The following is a 16,552-nucleotide window of genomic DNA, read 5'->3' on the forward strand; positions in this document are numbered from 1 at the left end:
GATCATGCAACACTTACATACTCTGGTGATGGACCCAATATAAAAACAAAGAGAGATTAATACAAATAGTCGTAGCGATGTCAATAGGCTATTCAAATTAGTAAGTACTGCTCAGATATGAGGTGCAGGGTTGGTCCACAAACTGTAATTAAAATGTGAACAATTATCAAATCTGGGTTCTCAAATATTTCAGAAGATCTAAATTATTTTCTGCGTTAACCTTAACAATAAAAGAATCTGCCATGATCACAAATACTGTATATTTCAAAACAAAACTTCCATGACAACAAACACAATGAATATGCAGGAAAACTATGTTACAGATGCAGAAAAGTTTGAAAGCATCCACTTGATTTAGGGAGACACTGAATTTCTGGCACTGGTGCTCTCAGTCCAGATATTAACTACAGTTGCAATGACTGTCTTCTTCTCAATGCAATCGCAGGTGGAAGGTGAAAGGAAGCAACTGCTTTCCCAAATATTTCCACTAGAGGAAAAGCAAGTGTGTGTGGGTGGAGAATTATTTGAGAGTGATCTCACCGGTAAGTGGCATTAGCAGGATCCCGCAGCAAAAGAGCAGACGTGTTGTTCCTTTTTCACATTACAGGTGGGTGTTAAGATTTCCTATTGACTCACTCAATAGGCAAAAAAAAACCCCAAAACATGCACTGTAATAGCTGTAATTATGGCCTCAGTGTTGCTTTCAATTCCCAGCAGCAGTCTTTCATTGTGAGGCTAATTAGAGGGTGATTAATACAGAGGATTGTATTAGGAGGATTAGTAATGAATTCTGATTATTATAAATATTGATATTTCTATTTTCTCTGATGCAAGACCAGGTGATTTTTAAAGTCTCACATGTGACATACATAACAATTAAAAAAACAGAACACACTTACGAAGACAGCACTATGGCAACGGCATCATTGAGGACGCTTTCGCCAAAGAGAAGGGCATACAGCTCAACATCAACCTGAAGCTCATGGAATATGGCAAGAACAGTCACTGACAAATAGAAAAATAGAGAGACATTTAAAAGGTGCCATTACTTCCTTTATGTAGATATATATTAAAGCAAACTTGGCCTTTCTAGAATTCTGCCTTCCTTCACATTTTACTAGTCTGCTTTTCAGTGTAGCAATGCTTCATGCAGTCTTTGCTACTCTGCCCTGTGCCTCCTCAGCTTTGTGTTTTTTACAGTTTATGTTATTTTTTACATACAGAACAAGGATCTGTTTCTCCCCTGTATAACGCAGAGTTATCCCCTGTTGGAGGCCTTTTTTAATTCGACCTTAACCTCGGAGTAGTCCTGATTTTATCAAAAGATCCTAGAAGTGCTGGTTAATATCAATATGAACCAACATCAAGGAAAGTGCCAGTACGTGTTAGAATTTTGGAAACAGCAAAACAATGGGCCAAATTCTGCCTTCAGTTACTCTGGTTTTCCAGCAGTATAATAGAGATTGGAATTTGATCTATTGTTTCTGCAACTGTTTGACTCCAAGTTGGTCATGAAAATGCACCAAGTTTTACGGTCAGTTTCATGTGAACCATAAGAATGTCTAGAATAAGCAAGATGTAATACACAGTAATCCTTGCTCTTGTGTCACACAAAGTCACACGGAGGCATTTGTCACATGGGCTTGGACTAATGCAATGTGATTGCTCTAAAAGCCCTTTTAAAACAATTACCATATGAAAGGCAAGAAACTCAGATATGCATATTTAAGGGGCTTTAACCCACTTACACATAAACAAAGGCATTCATTGATTGACATGAGATTAAAATCCACGTAATATTTTATGCAGGCTGAAGCAGCAGAGGACCCAATGACCAAAAGCAGGTCGGTTCAAGAAAACATGCCCATTCCAGAAAGCCGCTAATGCAGATACTTCATTTTAAACATGTGTTTAAGTCCCACTGAAGTCAGTTGGAAATAAGCACGTGCTTAACTGCTTTCCTGAATGGGGGCCATAAAGAGAATCATTTGTTAAGCACTGACGGTGTGCTTGGCGCTGCAGAAGACACAGAACGGACAATTCCTGGCCAAAAGAATTAACAGTCTCAACAAACGGACAACACAAAAGACACTGGGAGAAGCTGGGAAAGGATTTGAGTTCCTATTTTAAAGTGTTCTACGAAGGGGTAACTGTCAGTGTCACTTGACTGTGTTAAGTGTACAGGCACAACTTTTACAGTAAATTGAAAAATACTACGCTACTGTACAGTAACGATCCAAAACAATGCAGTTACTCTATACTAAAAGGTTATGTTTTGGACTATTATTTTAGGATGCCGCGGTGGTTTTTTTTGTTTTATTTTTTTTAAAAGGAAAGTAATTGATGGGTGAGATGCAGAAGTAGGAATCAAACGCCATCTGGCAAGAATAACCATTGGCATTCATTTTATTGTCCAGATTGAGAAAAAGACACAGGCATTGCACATGCACAAAATCTGCCCAGTCTGTACAACACAGGATGTCAATATCAGCTTTTAAACAGGTCTACGCAGGTATGTCTACATGACATCTTGGAGGGTGCTTCTCAGCACAGGTAGACACGAGCTCCAGCTGGCTTGCTAAAAAGAGCAGCACGGCCAGAACAGCACAGGCTACATACCTGAATGCAATCCCGCCTGCCCCCCCAAATAAGCCCACCTGTGCCGCAGTGGCCACATTGCTATGTTTAGTGTCGAGCACTAAAGCACAGCCAACGAATGTCTGTCTACCCGCACTGAGGGCTCGTCTACACCACGCAGCTTTTAGCGACAAGGCTGCGTTGACACAGCTTTGTCGCTAAAAGTCAGCGTGTGTAAACACTGTCGGTACTTTGTCAGCACTTTTGCCGACAAAATACTGCCAGCCTTGTGAGCGGTGTTAGCGCTCTCCTGCCGACAAAGCTGCGTTCACACTGCCACTTGTGTCTTTTGCAAAACTTTTGTCTTTCGTGGGGGGGCTTTATTAAGTATCCGTGAAAGACAAAAGCTTTGTCGACAACTTTGCAGCGTAGACATACCCTGAGAGGCGCCCTCCCAGATGCCATGTAGACACATAAGAACGGCTATAACTCAGGAGGCAGAGCTAGGCTGCAGTGTCTCAGACCCCTGAAGGATTTACTCAAATTTGCAGAGATGTAAGGCACCAATGGAAGAAATTCAAGTTCTACTACTTTTAAAAAAAAAAAAGGCACATTTTTGCTCTTTGTTCTTAGGTTAGATTATACTGATGAGTACAAATGTGATGAAGACAGTTAACAAGCAAAAAAAACCTTGTTGCATTCAAATATAACAACATTTAGCATTTGTATAGCACTTTGTACATCTAAAGAGCTCAGCAGGCTGGAATACGTTTTTGTTTTTAAATAATCGCCATTGTTCTTGTTATGGTTAGATAGAGTCAGTTCATATTTTAGATTAAGACCAAAAAATCTGTCCATGCAAAACTTTGAGGATAGAGATTGTCTAGCACATACCAAGAAAACACCCTGAATTCACACACTTTGGGCAGCACTGATTGCTTGCATAGGGTGCTAGGGGCTTACATCTGCCACACTCACTGTGGGCCTGAACAAAAACCCCAGTAAAATCGACAGAAAGCCTCCCAATGATGTCAATGTGAGGACAAGGCTTTGGAGGGGGGCAGCTTTTATATATAATTCAAATATTATTTTTCTTGATGGAGATCAATTTTACCGCTAAAAATGAGTCATAATTGGCTTAAACTCCGAAACTCAGGGAAAGATGCCATAAGTCACACATCTCTCTTCCCCCCCCAAAACAGAACAATACTTTGGTAACATGAGAGGAGAAACAATGATCACAATATACCTGGGTCAGTAGCAGATACTATGGCACCAAACAACAGACAGTCCGTAAAGTAAAAATCTCCTCCAAGTTGCCCGGTTACTTTCATCAATGCTACACATCCATACATGAGCGACCTGTTGAATAAGCAGAGACATAGCTGGATATTTGAAAAGCTTGTGAATATTGTTTTAACAATGCAATTCGCTTGAATTTGCAGGTTTAACCCGTAAAGTTACCTCAATACACAATATTTTATTTATATTAAACAAGAACGGCAGAGTTTGACCGGCTGGGCTGTGTTCATCGACGGGAGCAAGTCTGCAAAGCGCTAAGGGCCCTCAACTCCCATTTAATCAATACACAGTGCTGTATATGTGGTTAGCAGCACATGGATTTAACATCTGAACTACTCCGTGCATAAAGCTACTTAATACAGAACAATTTGAAAGGATAAATATGTCAGCAGCTTGTGGAATGTGTAACACAGACCATCGCACCTGCTCCATCTCACAAGTGGTTTAATTTCTACAATGTTTTATATGACTGGTCAATGTAATGACCTTTCACTGACTTTGTATCAAGCCTCTTTCTTTTTCTCTCTCTCTTTTTTTAAGACAAGTCTAGATGGAGGCTGAGGTTGCTTTGATCTTCCACAATCTCCTCTTGAAAGCATCCTATGTAATTCTCACTTTTTTACTACTTAGAATAAGAATTAGTTCCCTCTGTCTATATAAATGAATAATACTAAATAGAATCATAGCATGGCATAACCAACAATATCCGGGAGCAAACCCAAGCCCCATTAACTTGCCAATTTAACACATCACAGTAATTCTCCTGCTCTCTTGCAATATTCTAAGGGACATTTTCAAACACAAATTTGTTTCAGCTATTGCTACACATGCACATATTGTATCCTACTAGCTAAAGGGCATCACATCACTAATCACAGGTTAGATCAAACACAGCATGTGTGGGGGAAAGGGAAGGTATTCCTGGAAAGAAGAAAAAAAATCTACTGATTACTTCAATAGCCTAATCCTGTGTTACTTAGAGTAACTCCTTCTACCCCAGAGGTACTTCCCTATCTTTCAGGCAAAGAAAATTAAAATATGTAATTTCATTTTTTAAAAGTTGATATTATCTTGTAGGTTTCTGCTACATTTCTCCAGTCTAGTAGCATTGTGCCCTACCACGGACCAGAAGAATGAATCACAGCACAGCAGCGTTCCGTACTGCTCCTGAAGCAACTCCCGAAGCCTTTAATCCCTCGGGGAGGTTTTTTTACTGCTCACACTAAAACGACGCTTGTAGAAACCTCTTACTCTTAGGCCAAGTTTTCAGTTTAGACACTGTTACAGTTCAGGTGTTTGGGGTGGTGTTGTTTTTTTAAATACCGCTATGCAGTTTGTGTGGCCCTCTATATTTCATACCAGTGCCTCACTTGATACTTATATCTACCAAGTCTTTCACTGATCCAGTCTCATAAGTAATATCTGGTATTTAAAGACCTGTGAAAATCTCTGGAAACCTTTTAAACCCAATTTAATATTTTTATATCAATATTCTATTTATTACAGTAGTAACTAGAAACCAAGAACTACAGTATAATATTTGTCAGACCCTAATTGATCTTCAACAGCTCTGAAAGGTAGGCAAATAGTATTAATTCCTCCTTTAAAGAAACTGAGACAGGGAGGTTGAGTATCTGGTCAGAGCTGGGATTAGAACACGGGAGTTCTAGCTCTAAGTCCTGTGCTCAAATCATATCACTCTATCTTACTCCACATCAAGGATAGGTCTACCCTGCAAGCGAAGATGTGATTATAGAATGGGTAGGCATCTCCATACTACCTTTAATCTACCCAGCATAGGTAACAGCACCATAGAAGTGTTGGCACAAGCTAGCAACCAGAGCACAAGCCCTCTATATTGCCAAAACCTGTGGATGGACTTCAAATACTCACCCTATCACAAAACAGGAGATAGCTGTTCCAAGAAAAGCATACGCTAGGATTGACCCCAAGTTTCTGAAGAAATGCCTCTAGAAGAGAAAAAACACACTGCATTACAGCTGTACTGATGCTTTGCATTCAAATGGTTTGTATGTTCCTCAGACCATACACATTAAGGAAGGGTTGTCAATATCTCATCTTATACTTTGATTGTAAATTCTTTGGGGCAATCAAAGTGTGTTTGTACAGCACCTTGATCCATGATCTGGCCCCTAGGTGCTACCACAATACTACTACTAATAAATAAATCAAAATGATCTAATTGTTTGCTTTTAGCAGCTTGTTTAGCAGATTGCTGATGCTGAAGACTGGGGGATTTCCAAGCCTGGAAGGATTATTTCCTTTTACATGAGCCAAACAGGCTCATGTTTCCTTCCTTACATATTAGCACTTCAGAGATTTGGCTAGGACAAGGAACCTGTCGCTTATTTCAAACCTGCAAAAAAAGCTTCACCGTGACCTAATTTGATTTAAGTGCTTGTAAATGGTTTGTAACTGCTGCCTCCTGGGGAACTCCTGAGGAAGCTTATGTTCTCCTCAGTGACCCAGGCCAAAATGCTGAGTTCCCCTAACTCTGCTTTTTGTAAGCCTTGGTAACAATTGCCTCAATAACTTCTGGATCCCATGAGAAAGCTCTGACCCATACACAATATTCTAACATGGCTATAGTTTCCATTTCCCCAGTCTTTGTTGCTTTTTTAGGAGAACTCCCATACCTGATCCTTTATACTTGTGTATTTTGGGGAGGGAAATAGACAGAAATTTTACCAGGGATCAAGCAAACAAGCACCCTCACATCTGAGTGCAAATTTGAACAAAAACTGGAGATTTCAGATAAAGAATATACAAGCAACAATTATATTTTTTAAGCTTTTCTCCTTTTTCTGTATATATACACACACATCACAGTATAGGACAGCATGAGAACCTTTGCTTAGTCACTCTGGCAATGACCGCTCTAGAAATAACTAAGACAGAACGTAGGACTGTGCACTGCAAATGAGGCGTGCTGACGTTTGTTCAGTATTACCGTACTTCCAGAGCTACAAGAATTTTAAATACCTACGACCTTCAAATAAAATGAAATGCAATGACACATACCCTTTTTAAGCTGTATCCTGCATAAAATATAATTGGAGGGAGTAAGATATTGAAAAACACTTCAGGATCAAAAGTCACCTGTTTAAAAAGAATAAAATCTGTTGAAATTAAGATTTCAAGAGACAAAAGAAATCACAGTAATCAGAATATGTTGCATATTTTATATATAATCAGACAAGACAGTTTGGCATGAAAGCTACAAGACTAACAAGAGTAATATGAAGTGCAATCCTTTAATTTGTAGCTTTTACAATATAATTAGCTACTGTAGTAAGATTAAACGTTCTGGTTTACAGTTTGCGCCAAATCCTGCCCCTGCTGCAGCTGAGACCAAAACTCCTATCAACTGCGAAGGGGACAGGATTGGGCCCATTTAACAATCCTGTCTTGGACATTTGCCAAGAGCTATGCCATGCAAAGTTTCCAAACGATAAGCAGCTCACCTTTCTCAGCATTTCATTATCTTGAACGTTATTAAGTTCATGAGGGCTGATTTCCCCCTTCAGGGTATACTCATAATATTTCCCACTAACATTTACTAACAAAGTAGCTGGACTGGTTTGCACTTGGCAATTTAAGGTCACATTATTAACGTCGCTGGGAACGTGAATTCCATATCGAAGGATGACGCCCATCAGCACACCTGGAAATAAAGACACAACATTAGCCATGCAACATCTGTAAATATTAACCAACTAAATTCCACCAGGAGATGTGGAAGATAAACTCTGTATTTGTGCTAGCTCCTTGCCAGCTTCTCAGAGCTGTAAAACCACAAATCTCTTTTAAAAAAGAAAATTCATCAGAACTTCTTCCTAGCATACTGACCTGCAGAATGCACATATTGGTAGCACACTGCCTCTCGAGGGTGGACAGAATTAGCATTTCTTAGGATGCAACTATTACATCCAGGAAACACACCTCAGATGTGGGCAGACAAATCATATACATCCCACTGACTGGAAACTCCCATGTATAAACAGTTCATACACAGAAACTGCCCCATTTCCCATGACGCCTTCCCAAACTATAAAGATTTATATAAAAGAAAAGAATAAAATACTTATACTGCTGAGGGGAAATACACAGAGATTGTTGTGCATTCTTTTTAGAATGTGAGGAACACATATGTATTACAACGTTAGGGCACCATAAAAGCTTTAGAGGATTGAAAGATATCTATCCAGGATAAAAGGTCTCTTCTAGGTTGATAAAAAAAAAAGGGCAGTATCACTGCTAGAATTCTAGGTGGAAATCAGTCCTGCCAACATATTAGGAAGGTGTTTAGTGCAGTGTAGCACCTGGAAATGAGGAAGAGGAATGCTGTGGAGTTGAGTTTAAGACTCCCTTCGCCTGGCCAGTCAACTGTATTGCAAAGAAAGGGCACTATACAAATCGCAGGCCTGTGCACTAAAACCACAATACTGCAAACCAGCTGATCAGAAAGCACCTAGCATTCTGCTGCTGCCAGTTCAGGAGTTGTTATTGACTCAGCTGGTTCATAGGGGATGGGAGGGGTATATTTGCCATAGAGTAAGAACAGGGCCCTGCATTCCTTTCATAGAGAAAACACTCATTGTTTACGTAACACTCAAAGAACACAAGAGTCTTCAAATTTTTCATTGGCATAAGGATGATCTTAAAGAGCTACTTATTGCACAAACTCACCAGTATTAAAGTTATACTGAAAGGCCTAGCTTAACCCACAAAAGCAAAGTGACTGAGAATTAATAAGAGGGGCTCCCAGAATAAAGAAGTTCTTGTTAGGTTTTTGCCCTGCTCCAGATTTTTCAAGTGTACACGACAGCTAGTACCCAAAGAGAAATCTGACTGGACTGATGTATGGGATGTTAAGCTCTTCTTGGTATGCACAATGGATGTATTTTCTTGGAAAGAGATGATTTTAGGACTGTCATGAATATTTGAAACTGTAAGAATAACCATCAACCTTGTTTCAGTCTCCTTAATACAACCCAGGAGGTTCATTCAGGGATTATTTTTAACATTTCAAAGCTGGTAGGACTTAATAATACCCTCCACAGGACACCTTGCTTTGTGAATTTCTAAGGGATCTTGTCTTTCTTCATCTGCTTCTCCACGTCTTTTAATCTTTGCAAAGCAGTGCTTCATTTGATCAAGCTGGTTTCCTAGCAGGTGCCTTTCTGCACTTTGCAGTCCAGCTTTCAGTCCAACTCGAACAGATCTGTACATGACGCTGTGCACATATGAACAATTTAGGGGCACCTTAACAAGACTGGCTTCTAAGTTAAAATTCCTCAACACCTGTTGCTCCTTGCATTTTCCTGCCAAATAAATTTCTGGTTCCATGGAAAGCAGGAGACAGAAAGTGCTGGATAAACCTATAATGTTTGCTAAGACGACCATCTGAACCCTAAAGATACTGTATATTGTGTGTGTTAACAGAGCGAAGAGTCTGAAAGACAGCATGTTAAAGAGCAAAAATAAGTCCCCTTACTATAAACGGAATCACTAAATAGTATGTAAAAAAATATACACATACACAAATCAACACCAGAATGAGAGCTCAAGCACCCTGGGTCTGAACCACTGGGTGACACAGCCTCACTTCTAAATGCAGATTTGTCATTCAGATTTACCTATTAGGGAGGGACAATGTGGCTATGCCCAAAATAGATCTGTTTTGACAATGGTCCAGTGTTACACTGAAGATGAATACTGAAACATGGGACACACCTTTCCGTTTGCCTTGCATTGGTTTTAGGTGTAACTGACCCTCTCAACAGAAATCTTGTGGCTACAAGACAGCATTAGTTTGAAGTGCCAGGCATAAATCCCTAGATGGCAATAAATTTCAGAGATACAAAGTGGGTGAAGGAATATCTTTTACTGGACCAACTTCTGCTGGTGAAAGAAACAAGCTTTCGAACCACACAGTCAGCTCTCACTCTCTGTACCATGTATATGTGTTACTACTTCTTACCATTGCTGAGAATAGTATAAAATCTCAGGCAAAGATTGCTGGCTTGGAGCTCCACTCTGGTGACGCCACAATCAGAGAGGGTTTAATGTTTTAGTTTGGCAACACTTATAAAAACCTCTCCCTAAATCTGGCCTGGAGATTGATGGTGGGGAGCCTGCTGACACAGAAGAAAGGACATGGAAAGTTTAACGGCGAGGATGGTAGACTAAGTGGATCATTTTGAAACAAGATGCTAAAGCTAAGTGTTTTCATCACATTTACCTTTCAACAAACAGTGGAAGCCCATAGGCTTTTTAGGTGTTTCTGAATATTTCTGAGCTAGGGTTTAAAATTAAGATCATGTGCTGTCTATGAACACAGCTGTAATGATCTTAGATTTTTGATGCCTGGGTTGTGAGAGCGTCGTTTTAAGCATCTGTGTGAAGCACAAAGACCATCAAAATGCTGTTTTCCAATGTGCTGAAATAATTCACTGCTGTGCCTACGTCTTTTATTGCAGGCAGACTTTAGCCTACAGCACAATTTATGAGAGAGATACAAACTCATTGAGAGAGAGAGAGATTATAATTTACAGTGAAAATATGAACAAGCTGAACCCTAACATTGTGTTTTACTGGCAAGAGATGCAGCCAAAAGATATCAAACATCAGTGCTTTCTAATGGAATTAGCAGATAGGTTTTCAGCCCCAACATATGCTACACCTGTGCTGGCATCCTCCATGCTTAGTTAGCAGCTTCACAGTACCCAAACTCAAATTCTGATGGGTCAGAAATACTGAGCCCAATTTACTTGAGAGTCTGAGGACTTACAGGCAAAGATGAAGCTTAAGTAGTTTACTTCGTGCAGTTTTTAGCTCGCCGCTTTTGAGCAACCAGGGTCCGAACAGCCTCTACAGCACTTGAAGAGATTAGCCTTCATTTTTCCTAATTCCACACTTGTGATCAGTCTTCAAAGGAGGCAAATCTCCAATATTTCCCCCAAAGCCATAGAGACAGAGAATGGTCCAGGTTTTCCTACGCAACCACTGAAATAGTATGTATTTGGTGTTATTCGTTTTGCTATTGATTCTCTAAATTCAGTTTAGGAAAGTGCAGATGGGAAAAAAAAGCACATTACAGATTAGTTTAGAATCCAAATTACATGACTCATCCTCTAGAAATGAAGGGAGAGCAACCCTCGGATGGGATAAGGGGTAATGGCAGAACAAAGATGACAACCTCAAGACACAAGTGGAGTCAAAATGAAGTCTGCAAAAACGGTGCAATTGCCATCTTGGCTGACGGACCAGGGATTTCCAGAAATAAAAGCATGAGCTACTACCACTTGAGCTAAAGAACTAAGTTTCTCTAGCTGGGGCTGTATCAACTCATATCCTCTGTGAATCGGGGGTCTTGTAACATACTCATCAGTGGGTTACACCGTTTTTTGCACATCAATGGAAACAACCTTCTTCCCTTTGTTTTAAAATTAATGAGAAAATAGGGCACAACACTCAAGAAGCTGAATGCATAAAAATCACAACTTTTGGATAGTGTTTTCCACTTGTTTTGTCGAGGACATTTGCCATACGATAGCTACCAGCTTGATGAGCTCAATCACAAGCACCTAATACTGCAACGCCAATTAGAACTAACAACTGACAGGAAAACTGAAATAAGAGCCATTTAATACTAGCTACAATACCAAATACTGAAGGCTACTTTTCAATCCTAAACACATACTTAGTAAGGGCTTGTTTAGAGTAGGATTTGTCGTCAAGTTACAACCTGACTGTTCCTTCTAGCTCAACTCTAACTCTCTCTCTGCCCATACGCCTAAGCCCCTCAATGTGTTGGTTTCAGTCATGTCATCTCAATCATGTTAATGCCCATGAAGCTTCACTGGTAAGGCAAGATTCCAATGCTGATCCAAATCAGTCCTCAGCGCTACTACACAATGTATGACAAAGCCACCTATCTGCCCATCTCCCCTCTCTCCACTGCATCAGTCAGTCCTAGGTCCTGAAATACCTGCAACTACAGTGCACCTTCCTCGGATAACTCACCTCCTACCGCTAATGAGAATTCTCAGTATATCACCTTTCACTGCAGCTTACGCCAGGAATCTAGGCTCACAAACAGCTAAGCAACACACAGGGAAGGAAACTAACAAGCAGACAACAGAGAGATGGAGTGCTGCCTTCTGGCCCCATGGATTTCTGGAACTGGTGAACGGATGGACTGTGGGAATTTTCATTCAAGTGACTTTCCCCTGCACAACCCCCAGATAAACAGACAAGCTCTATCACAAAGCCCTGCAAAATCAGCTGATCCAGGAATTCAGGGAGGCTTGTCACAAATCACTGCGACTAACATGGTTGAATGCTGTGACAATGTAGACACAAGGAGGCTGAACAAATCCTAGATACATGCGTATCAACAGAGCATGGATGCAATCCATCAAATTAGTTTTAATGGGAATATAGAACTCGAGTTAAGAACAAATGAGTTAACTCTAATCTAGACAAGGCTTGGAATGGCACAGTTTAAATCACTCAGCTAAGTCCTATAGCCCATTGGCCTTACCCTACCTATCCATTACAACCCCAAAATTCAGTTAATACTTTGCAGAGATCACAGACACAGTCTAATCGGTTATTGATTAGAAATGTTCAATTTTGACTCACACTCCATTAAAAAACAACAACATGATTCGAGAGAGCATGTTATACATCCTTGCAAAAATTACCCTTTTTGGAACCCATCCCACTATATTATAAAGGGCTGCAAAGGATATTTTCCTCCACAGAGCTGCTTCACACCTCAAATAATTATGCCTTTTTCCCACTTGATCGCTTCGTTGTAGAGAAGTATTCAGAGGTGGAACTACAACCTGGACGGTGAGTGCTCTTAACAAGTGAACTGGAACAGTCCCATCTGCTCAAAGACAAACACTATGCAGCAGATTTACAAAATGACCCAAGGAGCATGTCCCTCAAACTGCCAAGCACCCATCCTTAAATCAATGGGATTTGTGCTCCTGAATTCCTCAGGTGCTTTTGAAAGCACCACTTCAAGTGTTTGTCCACATTTGGGATTTCTGAACCCCCAGTGTAGGTACACTGTACTGGTGCAAGCCCCACTTTACAGAACTGCAGCACAGATGCACTGGTGCAAAAATCCCTAATAGACAAGCCCTAAGGTCAATTCCTACATCACCTCACACACGGAACAGGGCCTTCTTTCTCTTATTTACGTTCCGGGTACTTACAAGGGATCAACTGTATCTTCTTGACAGTCCGTTTGTTATGGGGTAATTATTCTGCAATGCTCCTCGTTAACTGGTTTCCTTTCAATGGCATTTATTACAACAAATTGAACAGCTTTCAACGTAGGTGTTTGCATAGAGTATTGAAAGTAAAATGGATTTAAAAAATAAGTAATGAAGAGGTCCTAGCACGGCAAAACTACCTACAACAATACAAGCAGGACAAAAGAAGAGAGAGCCATATTTGGGACATATTTTAAGAAGGCCCGGTAACAGCCTACCTAAACAAGCATTTCTTTGGCAACCCCAGGGCAAGAGATGGAGTGGCCAACCTAGAGGCACACTCCATATCTGACAACAGTGGAAACAGCATTATTACACTGGAATATAAAAGACATGTAAAAATGAGCCTAGGATAGGAATGACTGGTGCTGTGTGGCTTCTGCCTCATGCACCTGATAGTGTGGGAAGAAAGATGAGGACGATAATGGTTTAACAACACTATTGAACAAACGGAATACTTTACGTCTTCTGGGTGCAGTGCAAACACTCCCCCTACCATGGTAAGTATTATCTCCATAGTACAAATGGGGAAACTGACAGAGGTTGTGATTGGACTACAGTCTGAGTATAAACCAGCCACAGAACCCAGGATTGGAACCCTGGAATTTCATTGCCTGATGAGACATTCTTATGTTGTAACAAATCCACTGCCACCTAGGACTTCCCTAGTCTCAACAAGCTGCATCACAGAATGTAGCAAAGGCAATGGTAAAGAACTCCGGTCCTCCTGCCCTTTATACAGTTTAGTTCTGTGTTAGAAATAGCACTAATTCTCCAGGCCAAGATTTTAAAATGTGACTAGTTATTCTGAGTGCCCAACTTAAGACACCTTAAAGGAAGCTGATTTTCAGCGGGAGGGTGCTCAGCACTTTCTGACAGTCAGGACCCACTCTGGTGCCCCAAGCTGGGCACCCAGAAACACTAATCATTTTGTAAAATCTTGGCTCCACAGACTCACACTTTCATTGATGACAAGCTCTATGACCTCTGAGATTCATATAGGCATAGCTCTGCACAGGGCCACACTGATGTCCACCTCCACAAGACAAGCTGCAGGATTAGTGCCTCTACAGGGCCTCTACATGCAACCTCTTTGCCACAAGTGTCAGTTGGTCAGGAATTATATAAACACCTCAGCATGATCCCTTTTGGACATTAGATGTAAGATCTCCATTCTTGATACGATGCAATATATAATTTATTTATTTTTAAAAAAGCTTACCACCCAGTAAGTGACATGCTATACCTCCCAGGCAAAGAACACGGCCTAGGATCTGAGCAAGTCTCTGTCATCCTCTTAGCCTACTGCACCTTCCTTACTCAGTTGTCAGAACCATGTGAAATCAGTTGTCACAGAGTGACACCTGCACTTAGGAACATTTTTAATAGGCTGCCCCCATCTGAAAAGACCACTTTCAATATTCCCAAGACCTCTTACCTAAAATACATTTTCTTGCAAATTTTAAAGACACACCTCGGCTACTATATAGGCCTTTCAAGAAGCCCTGGGTTAGTTAGTTCAACCCCTCATGCCCAGACCTTTCTTATGCAGGAATTGTGCCCAGCAGTGAGTGCTGAGGCTCAGCACCAGTGGGTGCTAAGATGGTGGCTCAGAGAGGGAGACCCCAGATGGGCATTTTCCTGGTCAGTCTCACCATAGATCATGGTCCCGTCTCACACAGAAAGTATATCACTGTAGATAACGGCAAGCGCTATGATGGGGTTGCAGGGTGAGCACTAGATGGGGGGTGCTGGGTGCAGAGTGCATAGAGAGGTTCATGTCCTGGCTGGTCTCATGCAGGCAGTGTGCACAGGGATGGGTCCGACTCAGTGGGTGGGAGATGGGGTTGTTTGCTGGGTGGCTCAGAGGACGGTTGGGTCCTGGGAGGGTGTCTCGCTATAGATTGTTGCCAGGCAGATCTTGTGCAGTCAACATGTGCCAGCAGCGGGTGCCAGATGGGTGGCTAAGTGTGGGGTGTTGTGTGGCAGTTCAGTGGGTGGGTCTGGATGGCTGGGGGAGGGAGGAGGGGCGCCTCACCGTAGACATAGCCAGGCTGGCCTCATGCAGGAAGTGTGACTGGAGGGTGGCTGCTATCAACTGGTTGCTGGGTGGCAGCTGAGAGTCGTGTGACAGCTCGGGGATGGGTGCTGGGGGTTGGTTGCTGGGTGGATGCTGGGTGAGGGGTGCTGGGGGTTGGTGCTAGATGAGGGTGCTGAGGGCTGGTTGCTGGGTGCTAGATGGCAGCTGAGGGGGTGGGGGCTGGTTGCTAGGCAGCAGCCAGGGGGTGGGGGCTGGGGGTTTGGCTGCTGGGTGCTAGATGAGGGGGGCTGGATGGCCGCTCAGGGTGTGGGGGATGGGGGTTGGTTATTGGATGGGTACTGGGGGGGGGGCTGGATGGCCGCTCGGGGGGTGGGGGCTGGATGGCCGCTCGGGGGGTGGGGGCTGGATGGCCGCTCGGGGGGTGGGGGCTGGATGGCCGCTCGGGGGGTGGGGGCTGGATGGCCGCTCGGGGGGTGGGGGCTGGATGGCCGCTCGGGGGGTGGGGGCTGGATGGCCGCTCGGGGGGTGGGGGCTGGGGGTTGGTTATTGGGGGGGTGCTGGGGGCTGGATGGCCGCTCAGGGAGTGGGGGCTGGGGGTTGGTTATTGGGGGGGTGCTGGGGGCTGGATGGCCGCTCAGGGAGTGGGGGCTGGGGGCTGGTTACTGGGGGGGTGCTGGGCCGGGGGGGGGGGGGGGCCGGCGGCAGCTCGGGGCCGAGTGTCGGTTGCTAGGCTGCAGCCAGGGGCGTGGGGGCCGGTTGCCGGGCGGCAGCTCGCGGCGCCCCTCACCGTAGATCATGGCCAGGCCGGTCTCGTGCAGGAAGCGCGCCCGGCGGTGCTTGAAGAGCCAGATGGTGAGGATGGTGAGGGTGAGCAGCAGGATGAAGATGAGGAGGTTGGCGCTGTCCTGCCGGTGACTCTCCTCCGCCGCCTTCTCGGACACGATCTCCTCCTCCAGGGCCACGGGCCGGGCCGCGGCCTCCCCCCGCGCCGCCGCCCCGGCCCGCGCGCCCAGCCCCGCCGCCAGCAGCAGCAGCGGCGGCAGCCCCCGCAGGGGCCGGCGCTCGGCCCCGCCGCGCAGCGCCATGGCTCCGGCTCCGGCTCCGGCTCCGTCCGCAGGGCCCGGCTGGCGAGCGGAGCTCGGCGCAGGCGCCGGGGCGGGGCCAGCGGGGGGCGGGGCTGCTGGGCGCGGGGCCTGGCTGCGCACCGGGGACCGCTCCGGGGCCTGCCGCTCCCCCGCCGCCCGCTGCGCAGAGCCCGGGGTCAGCGCAAATGCCGGCGCCCCTCCGTCTGCACTGGGGTGAGGGGCCCCCCGAGGCG

At 43.8% G+C, this 16,552-nt stretch overlaps 1 protein-coding gene across 1 annotated transcript in view; it reads right to left on the reverse strand.

Moving 5' to 3' along the window:
• Window positions 1–16,332, reverse strand: part of SLC9A6 (solute carrier family 9 member A6) — a 36,045-nt gene extending 19,713 nt beyond the window's left edge. Inside the window, exons 1-6 of the mRNA XM_048863822.2 lie at window positions 16,022–16,332; window positions 7,365–7,564; window positions 6,922–6,999; window positions 5,773–5,849; window positions 3,827–3,939; window positions 900–1,005 (exon numbers count right to left, since the gene is read on the reverse strand). Of these exons, the coding sequence (XP_048719779.1) occupies window positions 900–1,005; window positions 3,827–3,939; window positions 5,773–5,849; window positions 6,922–6,999; window positions 7,365–7,564; window positions 16,022–16,319 (872 nt within the window). The 5' untranslated portion in view covers window positions 16,320–16,332. The remainder of the gene's footprint in view (window positions 1–899; window positions 1,006–3,826; window positions 3,940–5,772; window positions 5,850–6,921; window positions 7,000–7,364; window positions 7,565–16,021) is intronic.
• Between the last annotated feature and the right edge of the window lie 220 nt (window positions 16,333–16,552).

Source organism: Caretta caretta, chromosome 9 (assembly GCF_965140235.1).
Source record: "Caretta caretta isolate rCarCar2 chromosome 9, rCarCar1.hap1, whole genome shotgun sequence".
Taxonomy (NCBI): domain Eukaryota; kingdom Metazoa; phylum Chordata; order Testudines; family Cheloniidae; genus Caretta; species Caretta caretta.